At 42.7% G+C, this 20,261-nt stretch overlaps 2 protein-coding genes across 5 annotated transcripts in view; one reads left to right on the top strand and one right to left on the bottom strand.

Moving 5' to 3' along the window:
• Positions 1-13,437, top strand: part of LOC141445345 (phosphatidylcholine:ceramide cholinephosphotransferase 2-like) — a 143,581-nt gene extending 130,144 nt beyond the window's left edge. The window contains 2 exon segments of the mRNA XM_074111185.1: positions 11,984-12,150; positions 12,153-13,437. Coding sequence (XP_073967286.1) covers positions 11,984-12,150; positions 12,153-13,337 — 1,352 coding nt within the window. The 3' untranslated portion in view covers positions 13,338-13,437.
• Positions 1-20,096, bottom strand: part of LOC141445344 (uncharacterized protein KIAA0930 homolog) — a 57,895-nt gene extending 37,799 nt beyond the window's left edge. For 2 of the 4 annotated variants that reach the window (XM_074111168.1, XM_074111167.1), the window contains exons 1-3: positions 19,596-20,092; positions 15,496-15,656; positions 13,387-13,569 (exon numbers count right to left, since the gene is read on the bottom strand). In XM_074111168.1, coding sequence (XP_073967269.1) covers positions 13,387-13,569; positions 15,496-15,656; positions 19,596-19,701 — 450 coding nt within the window. In that variant the 5' untranslated portion in view covers positions 19,702-20,092. Of the gene's footprint in view, positions 1-13,386; positions 13,570-15,495; positions 15,657-19,595 lie in introns of all 4 variants that reach the window. The other 2 variants (XM_074111171.1, XM_074111169.1) reach the window with 2 other exon arrangements.
• Between the last annotated feature and the right edge of the window lie 165 nt (positions 20,097-20,261).

Here is a 20,261-nt window from a genome sequence, read left to right on the forward strand (position 1 = left end):
TTTACAAAGGTCTGTCACGAAAAGATTTTTACTACTCACCTTTACGGCGTGTTCGAGGAATATGGTAGTTTAGGTCGGTCGACGAATGCCGTCAAATGCCTGTATTCTATAAAGGGGTAGAGTCATAAGTGCCTGAATAACTGGGGTACCCATTTCAAGAGTGCAGTATGTGTACCTTTGTCTTTATGAATTTGAAGAGCCGTTATCTCTCATATGTTAAACTATTTATCTCTATGAACGATAAAGCAAGATTTACGAGTAGTATAACAATCTATAATTATCGTAGTGTAATGCCAAATCGGAAGTACTAATGTGACGATCATACAACAGCAGGGACACCAGGTCCCTCTCACTCTCGTATTAAATAGTACAAGTGTCAGAGGGACCGCACGATATGAACTTCTAGTTTCGAGTTTCGTAGTAGCCCAGCAGTACGGATAAAGAACTGTGACGCGTCGCCATGGCGCGGCGCGGGTGTCTGACATAACACAACACGCCACCGCTCAAATCTTCCCATCAATAATAAAACATGCTCCCTAAAATAGCAAACAAATACGCCCAAGGCAAACAAAAAGGGTAGATACACCTGCTAACTTTTCCATTTTATTTTTGTTATTTCAGTCCCATTATGGACTTACCGCAGCAGAGGCATTGCTGCGCGTCGCTGCTGCAGATGCGATCAAAATGACAAATAGGTTTAGCCAAAAAGATTTCACATTTTATTGGACTATACGGGAGTTGCAGATATGTAGATACATATAACAGTACACACTTACCTACTCTAAAATTATAGCTCAGACTGACATTTCTCTTCATTATTTTTGATTATTGATTGTAATTTTAATGCATTTTTTTGTTACCGGTTCGCTACAACCAAATAGTAATATCATAATACCATGTTCTTTTTCATGACAGATAGCGGAATTAAAATACAGTGTCCTTGTTGGTACCACTTGGGTAGAGAACTTTAAAAAGACCCAAGAGAACGTTGTGCTATAGACTAATCAATAGTTGGGTAATCTATATCGCTAGTCTTCCGGCGGAGCGTGATAATCGCGGTAATAACCGCTGTAATCGGGTGCCCGCCCGGAGAGCCGGAAGGGCGCCCGTGCCCACGCCGGGGCGAGCTCGTTCCGGCCACCCGAAAGAGTTGATTCCAAATTTTGACGACCAGATGGCCTAGTGGTTAGAGAACCTGACTACGAAGCTTGAGTTCGATTCCCGTGTCGGCAGATATTTGTATGAAAAATACGAATCTTTGTTCTCCTTGGGTGTTTAATATGTATTTAAGTATGTATCTTTCTATATAATATATTTATCCGTTGCTTAGTGCCCATAACACAAGCTTTGCTAAGCTTACTTTGGGACTAGGTCAATGAATTGTCCCGCCTAATTTATAATATAAACATTATGTCAACATACGCTTAATCAGTATTTTATAGAGCCATATTTGAATTGAAACGAGATGAACAAATTCCTGACAGCGTGGTTTTCTGTTACACAGTGTCTTGTACTAACTTCTGTAGACGAAATAAATGGGTATCTCGTAGCTCGGAGCTAGGTGCACGAGCCCTAGCGGCGAACGCTCTGCCTTGACCCGTTTCTGCCGCCCACGCGCCATCCGATCAACCCACTTCTTGCAATTCAGCTCGGTTTGCCTCAACGGTGGTTAAATAAACGTGTTTGCACTGCTATCTAATATCAACACGTTTTTACCACCCTATATTATTTGTTCCCACTCGAGCAAGCGTTGTTCGGCATTTACATCGACGGGTCTCTCGAGTCTCTGACTAAACCACGTATCTAAAATTTTATGAAATTGGAATATCTACTTTAGGATGTGTATCTAAAATGGCTATTCCAATTTCTTAATTTGTTTATACGAGGTTGAGTCAAGACCCGTCGAAATGGTTTATTCGTGACGTGAGAATGAGTACACTCCAATTTGAAACCTGGGTCAACATAAACCTTCCATTTTTAGGGTTCCGGAGCCAAAATGGCAAAAACGAAACCCTTATAGTTTCGCCATGTCTGTCTGTCTGTCCGTCCGTCCGCGGCTTTGCTCAGGGACTATTAATGCTAGAAAGCTGTAATTTTTAGGGTCGCTCCCATAGACGTAAAGTGGGGGTGATTTTTATTTTCTCATCCAACCCTACAGTGTGGGGTTTTGTTGGATAGGTCTTTTAAATCCATTAGGGGTTTGCTAAGACAATTTTTCGATTCATTGATTTTTTTGCGAAATATTCAAATTTAAAGTGCAAATTTTCAATAAAATCGAGCGTACCCCCGTTTCCCCCTTTGGGTGGAAAAATTTGAAAAAATTTAGGATGGTAGTGAGTATATCAAACTTTCAAGGAAAACTATAACGGCTAAGTTTTCTTGAGAATTATTAGTAGTTTTACTCTTAAATAGCAGCCTAAGGTATAAAATATACCTAAACTTGGAAGATTCCGTATAAAATACGAAATCCTTAGAAAAATATTACTTATTTATTCGTAATGGCTACGGAACCCTATTTTGGGCGTGTCCGACATGCTCTTGGCCGGTTTTTTTCATAATAATGTTTTTTTAATGACTTAAATGTCATATCGATATGGTTGTCTGTAGGTACAGGGAATGAATTATTTTATTTAGCACGGCTGACTAACACTCAGATCTATTAATAACTACCGAAATAATGTGTGTCCTCGTGTCGCGTAAACAATGTTGTGAAATCATTGAACCGCATGCTTCCGTCACAACAATTCCGACTAAACAGTGCCATGAGTCTGTGAAGATGCGTCCAAGGAGCCGACAGATGCACCGTGCGACTTTGACAACGACCGTTCCCCAGAGATTTAAATCTCTGCCGTCCCCTGCCAGCGCCGCGACATCTGCTCGTTCATACAATGGCCGATAATTGATTCTCGAGGCGTTTCAACCGCTAACGTAACCCTAGTACTTACATTATATCCCACTAATCCATACTATATTTATAAATGCGAAAGTGTGTTTGTATGTTTGTGTGTTTGTCCGTCTTTCACGCCGTAACGGAGCGACGGATCGACGTGATTTTTGGCATAGAGATAGTTCATGGGCCCGAGAGTGACATAGGCTACTTTTTATCCCGGAAAATGCAGTTCCCGAGGAAACAGCGCGCGATAACCGAATACCACGCGGGCGGAGCCGCGGGCAAAAGCTGGCAAAAATGGGAAAGTTTGTAAGTCTGTTTGTTTGTTACCTCATCAAGTCTAAGCCGGTGAACCGATTTAGATGAAATTCGGTATGCAGATTCCAGTTTCGAGCCCCGGGGAAGGACATTAGGATAGTTGCTATTCCGGAAAACTGCATAGTTCCCGCGGGATATCGATAAACGAATGCTACGCGGACGAAGTCGCGGGTAACGGCTAGTTATAGAATAAAATAATACTGCTTCATTTCTTCCAAAATCAGTGTGCCCTGCTTTAGTTTTTCTTATTGCATGTAGGGCTGCCATCTCTAAAATTTGGCTACCAGGACAAGACGCGTGAAAACCCCGGATTTTGGAGCCCAAAACCCGGACATGTCAACAGGTTGAGGATTTTATTAAACTTGGTCAGTAGGTATAATAAAATATAGACCAATCAAATAAGATCCTTATAAAATGATTTACAGCTTGCTGGAAATTAATTCTTCGAAAAATTCTAATTGCATTGGTCTAAAAACTAAAAATATTTGAATGAAATCCCACCCGGACGCTCCCCGGACGCCCTCTTAACTAGGACAAATCCGGGGAAACCCGGACGGATGGCAGCCCTAATTGCATGAAGCGAAGCATTTTGTCATGCAGGTTAAAACTTAAATTTTGTGGGCAGTTTTTTCTGACTTGAGTTAAGGTTGCAGAAATCACCGGTTCGACCATATACTAGTCTTAGTCTAGGCGTGGTTGATGTGATGACCTAATGTACCTACTTAAATTAAATTGGATTAACCGTGTACTTTAAACTTCAACACGGTTTGTGCACAACCGCATAGCGGGGGGGGGGGATTGATTCATGTGGCGGCGTGACTCATCTATTTGCCAGTGGAATATTCGGATCAATGTTGACATAATTTAATGATTAACTTTTATTCCTTATCAATGAGAACCCGACAAACGAAAACATTTATAAATATAGTTAGATATTAAATAGATGTCGTTAGTGAGCAATGCAGGATACGAAATCTATTCTAACAGTGAAAAAAATCCAGTTTGCCAGAAATTCGTTAGGGTTTAAATTATTCGAATATTTTTATCGCAATAAATTGAGGTAAGAACTCGGCAAAGATTCACATTTTTCATCAGTCTTTGACATACTCAGTCGCCTGATAAGAAACAGTGATAATATTATTTACACAATTCATGTGTACCTAGTAAGTAATCTAACGAGCAGTAACAGTCGCCAATGGAGAACCAAAACCGGAACGTACCGATAGATGAAGACACAGGCAGGATGTAGTTTGTACCTACATACATGAGTGAGGCACGGTGGACGGACGGCCTTAAAAGGGTCGCTGGCGGCGGATGGATGGACGCGAGGGGCTGAAGACAGGGTGTTGTGGCGCGCCATGGAAGAGGCCTATGTCCAGCAGAGGACTGCTGTAGGCTGATGATGATACATAAGTGTGTCAGTCCGTGTGTGCATCGCGGACGCGACGAAGCCATGGAACTGCGTCGTATGCCTGAATAGAACAATTAAGTGGCAATCAATGGCGCCGTGTGTTCTAAGGCTGGGAGCACAAGCGCAAAATCCGACCTTGGTCGGCGACTATATATATTACAGACCGCTCCACTACAAAAACACCACTTAAAATAACCCGGGTAATTAATGCAGCTTTTCTTTCAACAGTGGGAACTCCTCTGTACTTTACTTGCTCTTAGGGCCAGTACAGCCGGACTGCATTCCATTCCAACTGCAACGTAACTGCCCACTGCCGACTGCCCATACATTTTTCATTGCAGTTCCATTGCAGTCGGCGCAACAGCACGCTCACTGCGATAAAAATGTATGAGCAGTCGGAAGTTGCGGTTACGTTGCAGTTGGAATGCAGTCGGTCTGTACTGGCCCTTCTGGATAAGCTACCAAAGAAACACAACCATAAGATCACAAACCGTTATTTTATTAGGATTATGGCACCCGGCAGAACAGATATTTTAGGACTATGTAAAAAAAAACAGTGCGAAGGTTATCATTAACTGACTGTATAAATAGGTACATCAACACAACAAGTTGCGCAATTATCATAGGCGTAATAAATAACTAAGATTTGCGGGATGACAAATATTAGCTCGGGGTTTTGGTTTGGCATGTTTTAAGGCTTTAACAACGCAACAGAAGAATAACCATATCTGCACGATCTTGCTAGTAGAGGAAATAACGTAGTTATATCCCCGATGAAAAATTAGCCTAAGAAGCTAGGGTTCAGAGTAAACGAGAGTTTTAGAGTAAGGTTTCAATTCAATGTGTGTGTGTTCGTACACACCGCCGCCGCAACCCCCTTCCCACACAGTTAAAAAGTTGCTTGCATTTTTTTTTTGCCTGTTAAAGTGTCCCACTGCTGCGCAAAGGCCTCCCCTTCTTTCCGCCACTCGTCCCTATCGAGAGCATGCTCTTGCCAATCTATTTGATATGCGTCTAAGTCACCCCGCCATCTTCTCTTCGGCCTGCCTCTTACGATGGCCATCCCACGGAACCAAATGGGTAGTAAAGTAATTTGGGCCCATCGCTGTGTTTGCATTAAATGACAATTATTCTTAGCTAAAGCTTCTTAAGTATACGTAATTTTCTCTGAATGGCATTTAAAGGCAATTAATATTATTTGGAATTTATGGTGACTAAGCAGTCATGCATGATATAGACGTTTATAGCTAGCTGCTTTGGTAGACATTTTTGGAAACGTGTATTTAATTTTAGTAGCAAAATCATGATTAAAACGCTTATTTTGTAAGTATAGGCCACAAAGGGCTCTTTTACGTGTCGATTTTTGTGTAATAACAGCACTTTCGGAAAGGCATCATTGGCAAGAATGCGCCGCAACAAACTTGGCAGAACAACAATTTGTCACATAAGAAAGATAAAAAAGACACGGGTAGATATGGAATGGAATTAACACTTCTAGAATAGGTATTTACAGGGATGTATACAAGGTGGACCCTGTAACAGGAACAAAAAATTTAACCACAGTTTCCTTTCTTCATCTTCAGCTAATTTAGTTTAGTTTGGTTTTGAAAGTTTAAAGTTTAATTAGACAAGCAATGCATTGCGAAATCCGTCATTTTGTTATGACAGGCTTTAATAAGGTGACCTGGCAATGTCATTTAGGCTATTGGATGCCGTACATTGAATATACCATTTAATTATGTTTGGAATGAACATACCTAATGATAAAATTGCTTAATTTTTGAAAGTCGCAGAACTAAAGTAGGTATATAGTTTCATTTGAGTAGCAGAACCTGTTTTAATTTTTTGCTCGTGTTACAGGGCCCACCCGGTAGATTCCCTTAATTAAGTAACTCTAAACATCTTAGAGATGATACCTATACTTTAGCGTTCTGTATTCCAGGCGAATTCGATCTTGGTAGCTAAATATTACTTATTTTACTGCAACCCGCCAACCCGATAGATGACTGAGCAAACAAACGACGCTTTCCGCTGTAGGTGCGCACAGACGACATCATTCTTAGCTATTTGACTAGATACGACATCATTTACATGAAATTATCTCCCTAAAGATAAGCTCGCCGGTACATATCGCAGTTTCATTATTAGGTTACGCAGAAACGCGGCCCTTTGTATCATTAATATTTACTTAAATCTTTTGTACCTATTAGGTACTATTCATCCTTAATTTTTTTTTTAGTGTTAATATATTTATGCTTACACGGCGCTAGTATTATTTCACGAAAAACTTTTCACGAACGACTTTATCACGAAACTTTATCACGAAAAACTTTATCACGAAGGACTTTACACTAAAGACTTTTTCACGAAAACTTTACCACTAAAGACTTTATCACGAAAACTTAATCACGAACAGACTATATCACGAAAAGACTTTACCACGAACAGACTATATCACGAAAAACTTTACCACGAAAACTTAATCACGAACAGACTATATCACGAAAGACTTTACCACGAATAGACTTTATCACGAAAAATGTTTGAAACTTCTTCACGCTGAAACGGCTGGAGGATTTGGATGAATTTGGCAAAAAGTTAGTTTATAATTTGGATTAAAACATAGGATACTTTTATCCCGATATTCCCACGGGATAGGGATAAAATTTTGAAATAACAACCGCTAGGCTTAGATACATGAAATTTGGTATGTAGATAGTTGACGTCTGGAATAACACGAAGATAACTTTTTGACCCGATATTCCCACGGGATATCCAGGATAAAATCTTGAAATAACAACCACTGGGCTTAGAGCCATGACATTTGGTAGTAGGTAGCTGGACCTCTGGAATAACACATAGGTTATTTTTCACTCCGATATTCCCACGGGATAGGATAAAATTTTGAAATAACAACCGCTAGGCTTAGATACATGAAACTTGGTATGTAGATAGTTGAACGTCTGGAATAACACGTAGATAACTTTTTGACCCGATATTCCAACGGATACCCAGGGATAAAATCTCGAAAAACCACCACTGGGCTTAGAGCCATGAAATTTGGTATGTAGGTAGCTGGACCTCTGGAATAACACATAGGTTATTTTTCACTCCGATATTCCCACGGGATAGGGATAAAATCTTCAATCATCAAACATACAAACACACACACACTTTCACATTTATAATATTAGTATGGACTTATATGTGGCTGTTTATCTCACGCCTATATTCATTTTAGACGTGTATTATATTGTACGATATATGTAGGTGTAATTTTGTTGCGTTTTAATATTCTGAAATAAGGTTGCCTTGAAGAGACCGCTCTTAAGCGATAAGACTGCCTATTGCTTTTTTCTCTCATTGTACCTGTTTTCTGTATAGCTTACTATTTCTGGTGTACAATATATAGGTAGGTGGGTTAAAATTAGTTTGAAATTAGTCAAAAAAAATCAGTGAATTAGCGCATAATTAGTAGCCAGTACCAGAGACAATAGACTTTTAAATCAGCCCTAAAAAGCGCCTTCGTTATTTTGTTTGTGAAATTATAATGTGCGGATTAAAGTACCTACACGAGTAGAAAAAACGTATTAGAAGACTTACTCGTTAACTTGTAAAGCCTACCTACTTTGCTGATCTTTCCATCCGCCTGCAAAAACACGCATTTTTTTTAAGTGAAAACAACGGTTTTTGAGACATCATTGCAGTTTTCCTATTGCCTTCTTCTTTTTTATGGTTCCGTACCTAAAGGGTGCCAACGGGACCCTATTACTGAGACTCCGCTGTCTGTCTGTCTGTCTGTCTGTCGGCGGCCGAGTCGCCTAGCAACGGCTAGCTATGTCGTTTGAATATTTACCTAAAATCAAAATCAAAATGTCTTTATTGCGGTTATGGGTAATAAAGTTGATAGACAGCAATACATAAAGAAGCGCCATATCCTGCCTGCTAGAGGCGTACAATACTACCCTACTTTTAGGTTTGCGATTTTAATGATGTTTTATAAAAGTTTCGATAGTACAAATAGTGACTGTCTAATTTATTCGTTTTTGTGCCAAATGTATGAACCACAAACCTTAATGAAGCCAACTTTAATAAAGCGCTCGTCAAATCCGCACTGTCATCACTATGTTTGCCTATTGTTTTTAACACTAGAAAAATCGACTCGCACTTGACCAATTTTTGTTCTACATATATTTAGCTATGAATGGCTGTTTCGCAAATAAATTAATTTGAATTTGAAGATGAGCTCTGCTTGAGTTAGATGGATTTGTGTTCCTCCAACTTCATACTGCAAGAACACACATTTCTTGCATAAACGTAGCTATCATAAAGGTTGCAGGTGAGCAAAAGTAGGTTTTAGTTCATCCGTTTTCTTTATGTAATACTTACATGTAATATCTAAATACATAATCCATACTAAATAGTGTTATTGACAACTTACATTGCGATTATTGATTAAAATTGCTTTTTTCTGTTACTAATCTATCTATTTCCTTTATTATCCGGGCTGCTATAAAAAAAAACCTAACATCGAAGGCTAAGGCGGGAGCTACGCTCCGCTTCGCTCCCGCCTTAGCCTTCTGAACCTAACCTATCCGAGTCGCTTCTGCTCCGAACCGTCTTGCTCGCTCGCTTCGCTCGCTCGTACAAATCAAGCAGCGCTTTCAGAAAGACCATCATTGCCAAGAAGGCGCCGCAAGAAACTTGTGACAACCGCATAATACATAAAAACTACAGTATTCAATTAAAGTAAAAATTACAAAATAATAATAATAATACAGAGATGTATGGGGTCCATTAGTTACAAATCTATCCCGTGGGATTGTCCGGATAAATACTAGCGTATGTGTTATTCTAGACATCCAGCTACCTTCATACCAAATTTCATGGCTCTAAGCCCAGCGGTTGTTATTTCGAAATTTTAACCCTATCCCGTGGGAATATCGGTATAAAAAGTATCCTATGTTTTAATCCAGATTATAAACTAACTTTTTGCCAAATTTCATCCAAATCCCTCGAGCCGTTTCAGCGTGAAGAAGTTTCAAACATTTTTCGTGATAAAGTCTATTCGTGATAAAGTCTATCCGTGATATAGTTTTCGTGGTAAAGTTTTTTCGTGATAAAGTCTATTCGTGATATAGTCTATTCGTGATTTAGTTTTCGTGATAAAGTCGTTCGTGAAAAAGTTTTCGTGAAATAGTTTCGTGATATGGTCTTTTCGTGATAAAGTTCATTCGTGATAAAGTTTTTTCGTGATAAAGTCGTTCGTGAAAAAGTTTTCGTGAAAAAGTTTTTCGTGATTAAGTACTGACACGTGCTTACACATAGTATGTGGCCGTGGCGACGCAGCTTGACACTGCAATGATCGCTCTCGTACAAACCCTCAGAGCAAGTAAACACACACAGTAGGTGTATGTATAGGTCAATGTACAAACCGGACTGTCATAGAACCCGATTACTAACTGCATACCTACCTACCGCATTTCTGCAACTTGCGTATCAAGTTTAATATTTTTCTAATTAAGTTATACCAGGGTTACTCAAAGTGGGGTACGCGAACCCCTAGGGGTTCGCTATTCGACGGTAGGGGGTTCGCGACAAGGTTTACGTGACTCCAAAAACCACCAGGCTGCAAGACTAGCAAGATGATTAAGATTGGTTTTTGGACACTTTTTGTATTTTTTATTTTTAGTTTCTCCATCAGTCAATTTTATTACTTTCTTTGGGGGGGTAGGGGTTCGCTATCGTCTAGAAACTTTAACAGGGGTACGTGGAGCCATAAGTTTGAGAAACCCTGAGTTATACTAATAGAGCAACACGTCTTTGACACCAGTCGTTTGGCCTCATTAAAGTAAGCTATACGTACAATTCAACGTACCTGTCTATATATGTACAATTCAAACTGAGACTGGTTTGTGTAAAATGTAGCTGTAAAATGTAGTAACGGGTTGAATGAAAACGTTCAGTCAGCTGTTGATCGCGCTTGATTGAGCCGTCCCCGCGTGGGGCGTGGGTCGCTGGGTCCCGGCGAGGTTCGCGCCCGTAGTAGGGGTTGCTAGGGGCCCGCCGCGAGGGAGCCTGCGCCGCGCCGTGACGTCACGCGCACGTAATTACTCTCATTGAGCCGAGCGCGGCCGAGAGCGCCCGACGCCGCCCGAGCGCGCCCGACCGAAGCCAACCAGTGCTACATGTTTTCTAGTACGCGGCCGCATCTACACACGCTCGCTCGCGGCGAAACCTCCCGGCGGTTTATATTTTTCTAATCGCGATTGCACGGCCGTCCCGTCGAGTCCCGTGTGCCGCAGTCCCGCGAGTGCTAATTCCACCGTAAAGCGCCGAATTGCCGAGAGTGCCGTTACCCTAACAGAGAAGTGCACGCGAGCCATTTCGGAGCGCCCTCGTTAGTGAGACTAGAGTGATCTAAGTGAACGCGGGTTAGCTTTCTAACGGCCGCGGCCACCGGTGCCGGAATCGATGAGCGGGAGCGCTCCCGGCCATCGACAGCTCGCACATTGATCGGGTGAGTCGGCATCTCGGGCCCGCCGTCCCGCGTACGTGCGCTTTCTAACGCCGTCTGCCCCCAGCCGGCGGTGAAAGAGAAACCCGCCGCCGGTCCGGCACGCAACCGGGCCCGGCCGCCCGCGCGACCACAACAACGCGCGCTAATTGTCACCTGACAGTGACAAAGGAGCGAGCGATGCGCCCCCCTCTCGCAATCAGCCTCGGTCTTTGAACCGCTCACGCTGACAATTTGTTTACACTGAATATTCTAGAGATACGGCGCTCGTAATGTGCGTTCGAATTGTTATTTAATTTACTTAAGTACCTACTAAAAAACTAAACTGTAAGTTATTCGACCCAGAGGTCACAATAGACTCGCGCACCCGCATGTATGTACCTATTTAATAGCTAACTCCGCTCTGCTAGGAAACGTACACAATATGATAATTAATTAATACGCCTACCGACAAAACCGGTTAAACACGTCTAACCGATATGTATCAAAGTAGCTATTGACTCACTCATCGAACACGTCTTTATAATCTCACGAACTCACAGAACTGGATTCTCGTCTAGTAGCGACATCCGAGCGGATCATTCCAGATTCTTGCGGGTAGGACCGACAACTAATAATAATATATTTATTTAATATTTGTGTTGGAACTTCTCTGTCGCTTTAGGTCAAGCCTGTAATGATAGATGTAAGTGTGTGTACAATAAATAAATAATAAATTTCGAAAGGCGCTCGACTCAATAATGCAAACGGCGCAATCGAGTCATCGCGCTGCACTTGCAACTGAGAATAAAACTATACTAAGCCCGGGCCGATCCTCCTATTGACCGACGCTTTTTCTCGATTTCAGGCTCGATCCAACAGCCCAATGGCGAGTGGATGACGATCTCGGCCCGCTCCCCGGACAAGGAGCCGTCCCCGGTGACGCAGATCACGCTCGCGGAGCCGCTGGTGGAGTCGGTGCGCGTGTACCTGGCCAATGAGCTGCCGGCCAAGCAGCTAGCGCCGCCCGCGCCGCGTCCGCCCTCGCCGCCTCGCCGCCGCCGCCGCCGCCGCCGCCGCGCTGCGATGCGGACATAGCCGCGCACACCGCGCGCGACGAGATCAAAGGCATCAACTTCGAGGCCCGCCTCAAGCGGAATGACCTGAACAACAACGCGTCGCGACAGCAGAGCACGACGCCGCACGCGATGCCCAGCCAAGCCGAGCTGATGCAGCGGCAGCCGCTGCTGGCGCGCGCCGCCAAGCTCGCGCCGGCCGCGCCCGCCGACGACTCCGACCCCGACCTGGAGCACTCGCCGGCGCGCGCGCACCAGGACTTCGTGGTCGAGATCGCGGCCGGCGCGCCGCGCGAGGACCGCTACCCCAAAGAGATCTGGAAGGCGATCGTCTCCTTCTGCTTCCTGTTCCTGTGCGTGTGCATCAACATGATGTCGCTGTCGCTGGTGCACGAGCGGCTGCCGGACCGCAACACGACGGCGCCGCTGCCGGACGCCGTGCTGGACAACGTGGCGGCGCGCGACTGGGCGCTGCCCGTGTCCGAGTACATCATCATGCTGGCCTCGAGCACGGCCATGGCGGTGGTGGTGTTCCACAAGCACCGCTTCATCGTGGCGCGGCGGCTGTTCCTCATCATCGGGCTGCTGTACCTGTACCGGTCGGTGACCATGTTCGTGACGGTGCTGCCCATGTCGAGCACCACGTACTACTGCAGCCCCAAGAGCAACGGCACCACGCCGCTGCTGGTGGTGCGCCGCATGTTCTACCTCATCTCGGGCTTCGGCCTGTCCATCAACGGCAAGCACACCTACTGCGGCGACTTCATCTACTCGGGGCACACGATGGTGCTGGTGCTGTCGTACCTGGTGGTGGCGGAGTACTCGCCGCGCAAGCTGTGGCCGCTGCACTGGGCGCTGTGGGGCGCGGCGCTGCTGGGCGTGGCCTTCGTGCTGCTGGCGCACGGCCACTACACGGTGGACGTGGTCATCGCGTACTACATCACCACGCGGCTGTTCTGGACGTTCCACGCGCTGCTGCTGGCGCCGCCGCGGCACGGGCCGGCCGGCGGGCAGCCCATGACGCAGCGCGAGTGGTGGTACTGGCTGTTCGCGTACCTGGAGCGCAACGCGCGCGGGCCGGTGCCGCGCCGGTACGACTGGCCGCTGCCGTGGCCGCGCGCCAAGCTGTTCAGCCGGCTGAGCTAGTGGCGAGCGGGCGGCGCGGGCGGCCGGCGGCGGCGCGCGTGTGACGCACCTTCTGCGAGTGCCGACGCAGCACCTGCAGCTCCTTGGGGCTGGTGCGCGTGCAGACGGCCAGCGTCAGCGTGTACTCGAACTGGTGCACCACCAGGTTCAGGTACACGGTCTCCTCCCAGTCGATCTCCGGGTCGCCGATGGGCAGCTTCTTCGAGTCCTTGCGGAACACCTCCACGTCAGTCTGCAAACGACCCGAGCGTCAGGCGACAGGCGTCAGGCGGCAGCGACCTGTGCGCGCGACGGGACGCTACACGTAACCCAGTGACACGCGAACGGTGACTGAATGTGTTACCGGACTATTAATCGAGTGCGAACTGAACTATAAAAACGGTAGCGTACGCTTTTCTCGTTTAGCGGTGTAAGTTTTTATTTAACGAAAAACTATAATCGTTTGAATGATCCATGATGGAAATCGCGAACTGTCGAGCCGAGTGTTGATAGAAATTTTGTTTTTGTATATTGTATCTTTTATAAATAGTTATTGAACTGTCGGAAGTCTAATTATGAGCGCGATATTTATTAACAAAATGTACTGTGATCACTATTGTTTGTTTCCGAGGCGGGAGAGAGCGCGTGCGGCGGCGCCCGCGCGTCGCCCGACCCCTAATGCTTAGTTGTTGTAATAGAGCCTATCGTAAGAAATAATATTTTTATATTGTTTAAAATAAAGTACATAACTGTTGTTTAATGCATACTTTTTGTATTTCCAAAGATTTGTCTGATAGAATTTTTGTAACTTCATCCAAATGGTGCTAATCTAGTAATTAACGTAGTGACGGTTCGGCGCCCGCGCACGCACAGCACGCCAGTCACAAATCATTCAGTATTCCATCGCGTCGCGTGTACCGAAACAGTAGTAGTGGCCGCACGACTACACCCCATTACATGTATTGCATTTTGGGAACATGAAATGCACAAATTCGTTGATAATAATATATAAGTATTTTGATAAAAAATAGTATAATAAATCATGATGATGAATTAGTTTGTATAAACTGGCTAGCACCGAACTTGTACTGATCAAAGGCCGTTCAATTCAATTTGTATTCTGACATATATTTGAAATAGAATACCTAAATCTTGTAATATTGTAACTAAGTTGTACGCTATGATATGATATTCCAAATTATATCCAAAATAATTATCTACTTAATTAAATATTAAATGTCTAACTCTAAACAGTAGGTATTCGTACACTGTTGAACCTTGCAAAAATCAATAATCAAATTATTAGATTTCGCAAAAGATCCTTGTCTGAAAAGAAGACAACTCTTCCGCTAATTATATCAATTTAGTGTCTGAGCCGAGAGATTATTTTATGGCATAATTTATTAACTTATGAGTAGCCATAATTTATAACTTGTAGGAACTTCATGGCAACTTTGCAATTACAATACAAATCATTACACATATCTAATTTCTTCATACAGATGTAGAGCAAGATTGATAATGATAATAACGAAAGACCGATAAGACCGACGGCGTGCCAGTCGAAATTTCATTTAAAAATCACGTACACAGATGTGAAATTTAGATAGCTTTCTGTTCCCCATATCTACGCGACGCCATGCCAATGCCGCGGTTTTCGACTGCAATTGAAGACAACGTCACATTGTCTGCTGTAACCACAGAACAGAACTTTTCTCAACTGACGAGTATTTTGCAATGCAAATTAAGTAATAATGTGCAATTTTTTAACATTTTGACGATAATTTCTGACAGATGGAAACGTGATCTAAGAGTTTTAAAGGTGTAGTACATAACTGTTCTGAAAGCTTAGTTTTGATCAATTTGGTATAAATATTTAGCTGCCAATATGAAAAACTACGATTTGTTTTACTGTCGTAGGTAGGCCCTCAGCAGTACAAGTCTGGCGCCTAACTTAACTCTACGCTCTAACGTAGTTAAATAGAGCCACCGATTAATAAGTGACAACGGCAAACGTGCCGTCCTGATGATGCGTTAGGGTCAGTTTACACCGAGACGCAGGCACTCGACTGGTTGAGGTCTCAATGAAACGTGCCGCGTCCCTGGACGTGAACTGGCCCTGACGGTAACTATGTCGGCGGTAGCGGTGTCCTGCACGGCACGCGGCACGCGGCCTTACCTCATACTTGGGCAGGTAACGCGAGGAGCCGCGCACGTGGCGCTTGCGCACGAAGAACAGCAGATCGTCGCAGTCGATGGCCTGCTCCTCCTGGAACAGGAAGTGCCGCACGAACAGGTCCGTCCAGTACGTCGTGCCCTGCAGCACCACGAACCCCGAATCTGCCGGCAAACGATCAAATTCAGACCCGATCGTGGCACTTATGATGCAACGGATTTACCATGTAACGACTGCCGGTCGTTTCAATATTGTTTACTGTTCTGTTTCGTATTATCTTGTTCTTGGTAAGCTTTGGGTTCTCTACTAAACATTTTCTATAAATTTCTTTGATATTACGTCAATTCGAGGCATCGTTTGATAATTCCTTCTTTGTATAAAAGTGCCAGGATTATTCCAAACTTAGTTTGTTTTCAGTAAACCTATTCTTGTATCAAATTTCACACGACATGTTCATATTGTTTAAATTCTATTCATCACTATTAAGTCCAAGCTTGCCGTACCTTCCTATTTGTAGACTATGATAATGTTATTAGCGGCGGTCGCTGTCGGAGCGCAGTGAGGTCTCTGAGTATCCGAAGTGCCTTCAAATTCAGATGTACGATAGATTACTTGAATAGCCATAATAACCCTCACTAGACTCACGCTTGTGCAGCACCCACTATATTTTTATTTATTTATGAAGTATATGACTGTCGGAAATACCTTCAGTTTAATTTTATTATTCTGAAATCAAACATGGATAATCGATGTTATCCAGAGAACCAATAGTCTGATTTTGTACAAAACAGAATGAATTTCCTAACTTTTACACTTGTTTTTTAAGATTTAAATTTATTTTATTTGTAAAAAATATGAGTCGAAACAAAGTTGAAATCATGCAACGTTTTCTTATTTAAAATGTTTTACACGGTTTCTTTAGAGTTAATGATAATTTTTAATTTGTGATCAACAATGTTCTGAGCATTGAACTGAATCTCAAGTATAGTGGCTTGTTTTATATATTTTAGCTTGGATGCACGTTGCCTTGCACATAAATTATAAGGAATGCGCCTATGTTTTTGCGAAAAAAATCATAATAATATAAAAATTGTTGTACATTTAGAAAATACAGTTACTTATTAAACTAGTTGTGTTCATTCTTGTAAATATATATTTAATAATTATTGTTTGTGGCAGCAGCGATAATAAGAAACCACGGAACCGGACGGCATTTTTCGGATTTGCTATTACTTAGCATTTCACTAGTCATCATCGATTACCTACAGCTAGCGAGGTGAACTCAGATATTGAGTCCACATGGTCTGGTCTTTAACGGCCAATCAGACGATCTACATTTCCGAAGCAACATATTTTTGCCTATATATTTTTTCCATCGCGTTTTGCAACACTGCACTCTAGCTGCAGCAGCAGTCGGTATTTACGTTGCAGTCGGAATGCAGACCGTCTTACTGGTCCAAAGCGATCTCGAGCCGCAGTTTCTTATTGAGTTGCTCCAGACTAAGACGGCAGGGCTGCAGGGCCCTCTCGAGGGAACTGCAAGATTGCTCCACATTCCGAGTCCAAGCAGTATGCTTTAATGATCTTGTAAGTTAGACGTGAGCTGTATGCTGCGGTAGGACTTCTGCTAAACAAGTACCACGGCAATATCCTTCGCATAGCACTATTTTTTGACTTTGTTATTACAGCAACTAGAATACGCCAGAAAAGGCAAAGATACGCTCCTGGAATCGAACCTGGCTTCTCAAACATCAGTGTTGTGTACCAAGCTGAGTGTATTCTCGAATTTATTTCATAGATTATAAAACATAGCGCCGAATTCCTGTGAAAACCTGTTCTAAAATTCTTGTTCTAAAAAACTTGTTTTTTTTATTGAAAGTTGTAGCCAAAATAGAAAAGTTGTGTTACGCGAAGGACCGCGCGTCTGCGCCGCATGCTCAGCGCGACATTGTACAACTGTAATTAAACCAATGCTATTGTAAATTAAAGTTCAATAAATGTTTTTCATAATTGTTTGTATTATTAATCCTCTCCAACCAACTTGCTGTGTATGGAATCAAGCAAACAGTGACCATTACCACCATCTATGCTACATTACATACTTTACTAATGGCCTGATGGGAAGTAAAAAAAAATATCTATTTCTTTCTTAGCCAGAACGAAACTCGGTCGCCTAGGCTGTAGGTACTGATATTGTTTGTTTGTTTGTTTATACTCTTTATTGTACAAAAAGGAAATTCAAAAAGTTACAAAAAAGTGTTAAAGTACAAAGACAAACTTATCCCTGAAGGGATCTCTGCCAGTCAACCTTAGAGTGGTAGAGAAGAGCAATCAAAGTAAAGATCGACAAATAGAGCAAAACATTTGAATAGATATTTGAAAGTATTAGGTACAGTCGAGTTCATAAACTTGTGAGCAAAATTTTGATCAAGAATGAACACGACTATTGTTAATGGCGTGGAAACGTGTTCAGATATTTTTGATAATATTTTTGCTCACGTTTATAGTCTCGTCAAGTTTATAATCTCGACTGTACAGTCGAAAAAACTGTATATCATATCAGTGTGAGGGTGTTGCAGATGTTTATGGGCGGTGGTGAACTCATACCATCAGCAGACCCACTTGCTCGTTTGCCATCCAGTCAAATAAAAAAATAAAAATAAAACCTTTCTGTTGTAAATGTCACGTTGACATTACATACTTCGGCCAAAAAGTCATCATGAAATTGATTGTGATGAAATTCAATGACTTGTGTCTAGATTCCTGTCCAGCGGTGGTGTAGGGGTTATAGCACGCAGCACGGATTGCTGAGGACCTGGGTTCGATTCCCAGCGCTGGTCTCTTTTTCTGGTTTTTCTGTGCATCCATGTCTCAGTTTGTATTTTCGATATGGTTTCACGGGATACCCGTAAAAGTAACAAATTTGGAGTTGAAATAAAAAATACAAAAAGACTCCAAAAACCAATCATAACCAACACCCAGCCTACTCTTACACCACTGAAAATTGAATTTTTGCATAGAGGAAACATCTAAGATTTTTATATTTAAATTAGAAAAATATTTTAAATAAAAGAAAATAAAAAGTGTTATATTATTTCTTCCGCTTTTCCAATGCAATTTCGAACACAGACGTCATGATGTGTGATAGTTACGATGTAATGCACTGGCATATGCAAGTAATTAATGTTTTCCGAGGGGTTGGTTGGGAGCATGTGGTGCAGTTGGTAGCATACTCAGCGAGTATAGTTAACAGATGCACATTCAAATCCAGTCCAGCAAACCAGAATTTATTTCTTGTGTTAAAAAAACAGATCTTATCCTATTATATTTGTGCACACACTAACGAACAAACCGGAATTGGTAATTTATATTTACCTTTACCATGCTGTAAATCCTAGCTGAAACTAAATTAATTCCTAGACAAACCTTCTTAGTTTAAGTTAATTGAATGAGTATTAGGGGCTGTTTCACCATCCATTGGTTAGTGTTGATCTATTAGCACAAAACAAATAGAGACGCCATCACACCTAACCGCCAGTTAACACTAATCAATGGATGGTGAAACAGCCCCTTAATGTAACAACATTGTAGCCCAGTCAGGTCATTGAACTCCAATACGAAACATTCCTACTATCTATGTTTGTTGACCTTATTGAAGTGGAAAATACTACCTATTTGCAGAGATAAAAGTAAAGTGGCACTTACATGAAGTTGTTAGAAATTGTCTCTAAGCATGGTTTCTAATAGTGAGGTAATAAATGGTTTTAACAATAAATTAAATGGGTTACTTTGTTGTTCATAAACAATAATAAAGCCATTTTTAACCTCTCACAGAAAAGGGTATAAGGTAATTAATAGACTGCTGTCTACATGCAATTTTGTACAAGGGTGATTTACATGGATCATATAAAATGTAGCAAGTGGAGTAGTCATGTCTTAAAAATTATAACTGCAGCTGGGAGAACTCTTACCTGGGAAGTGGGATTTCATTATCATTCAGGGACTAAAGAGCAGATATAGCAACAAGTTATACGAGTGGAAAACTTAGTAGCTGCCCCAGGCTCAGATCTCTGACTGCGGCGCTGTCGCGTGCGGGGACTCACCGTCCTTCATGAGCTGGCGCATCTCCTTCGTGCGTTGGAAGTTGATCTCTTCGAGCAGCTGCTCCAGCATGGTCGCGCTGTGCACGCCCGCCGCCCCGAGCGCCATGTCGCCGCAACAACACTACATGTGTCAACACCAAAACCAACCCTCAGCCGGCCCGAGCGCTAACAAACTAACCCCAACTTTCACCAGAACCATGCTCGACTATCCCTCAAACTCAATCACGCCTTCAAACCCGCCCAACACTCACAATTTCTTTAAAAATTCCCACCATTTTCAACTTAATTTCGCGATATGGAAATTCACTTGTAACAATAAATGTGAGTCACTCTAGGCGTGGATTGTAAATTTGCCACCCCTCCGGACTGATTGGGGACAGTTTGAGGGTGCGAGCCTCATGAACCCCTCACATGCGAACTGAAAAATGCGGGGAAATCGATCACAAAACAACCAACACAACATCCATAGACGAAGAAAATCTGACGTTTGTTTTTTTTTATTTTCCTGGTATGACATGATTGAGCATTTAATTCCATGATTTAATTTTGTAGCATTTTTACCAAATGACAAAATTACAGTAACAAATAACATTATCGAGATCGATATAGTCGGAGCAGATCCGACCCGGCCGGGCCTCGCTCGTCGCTCTCACCATTCGTTAGGTT

This window comes from Choristoneura fumiferana, chromosome 2 (genome assembly GCF_025370935.1).
Source record: "Choristoneura fumiferana chromosome 2, NRCan_CFum_1, whole genome shotgun sequence".
NCBI lineage: Eukaryota > Metazoa > Arthropoda > Insecta > Lepidoptera > Tortricidae > Choristoneura > Choristoneura fumiferana.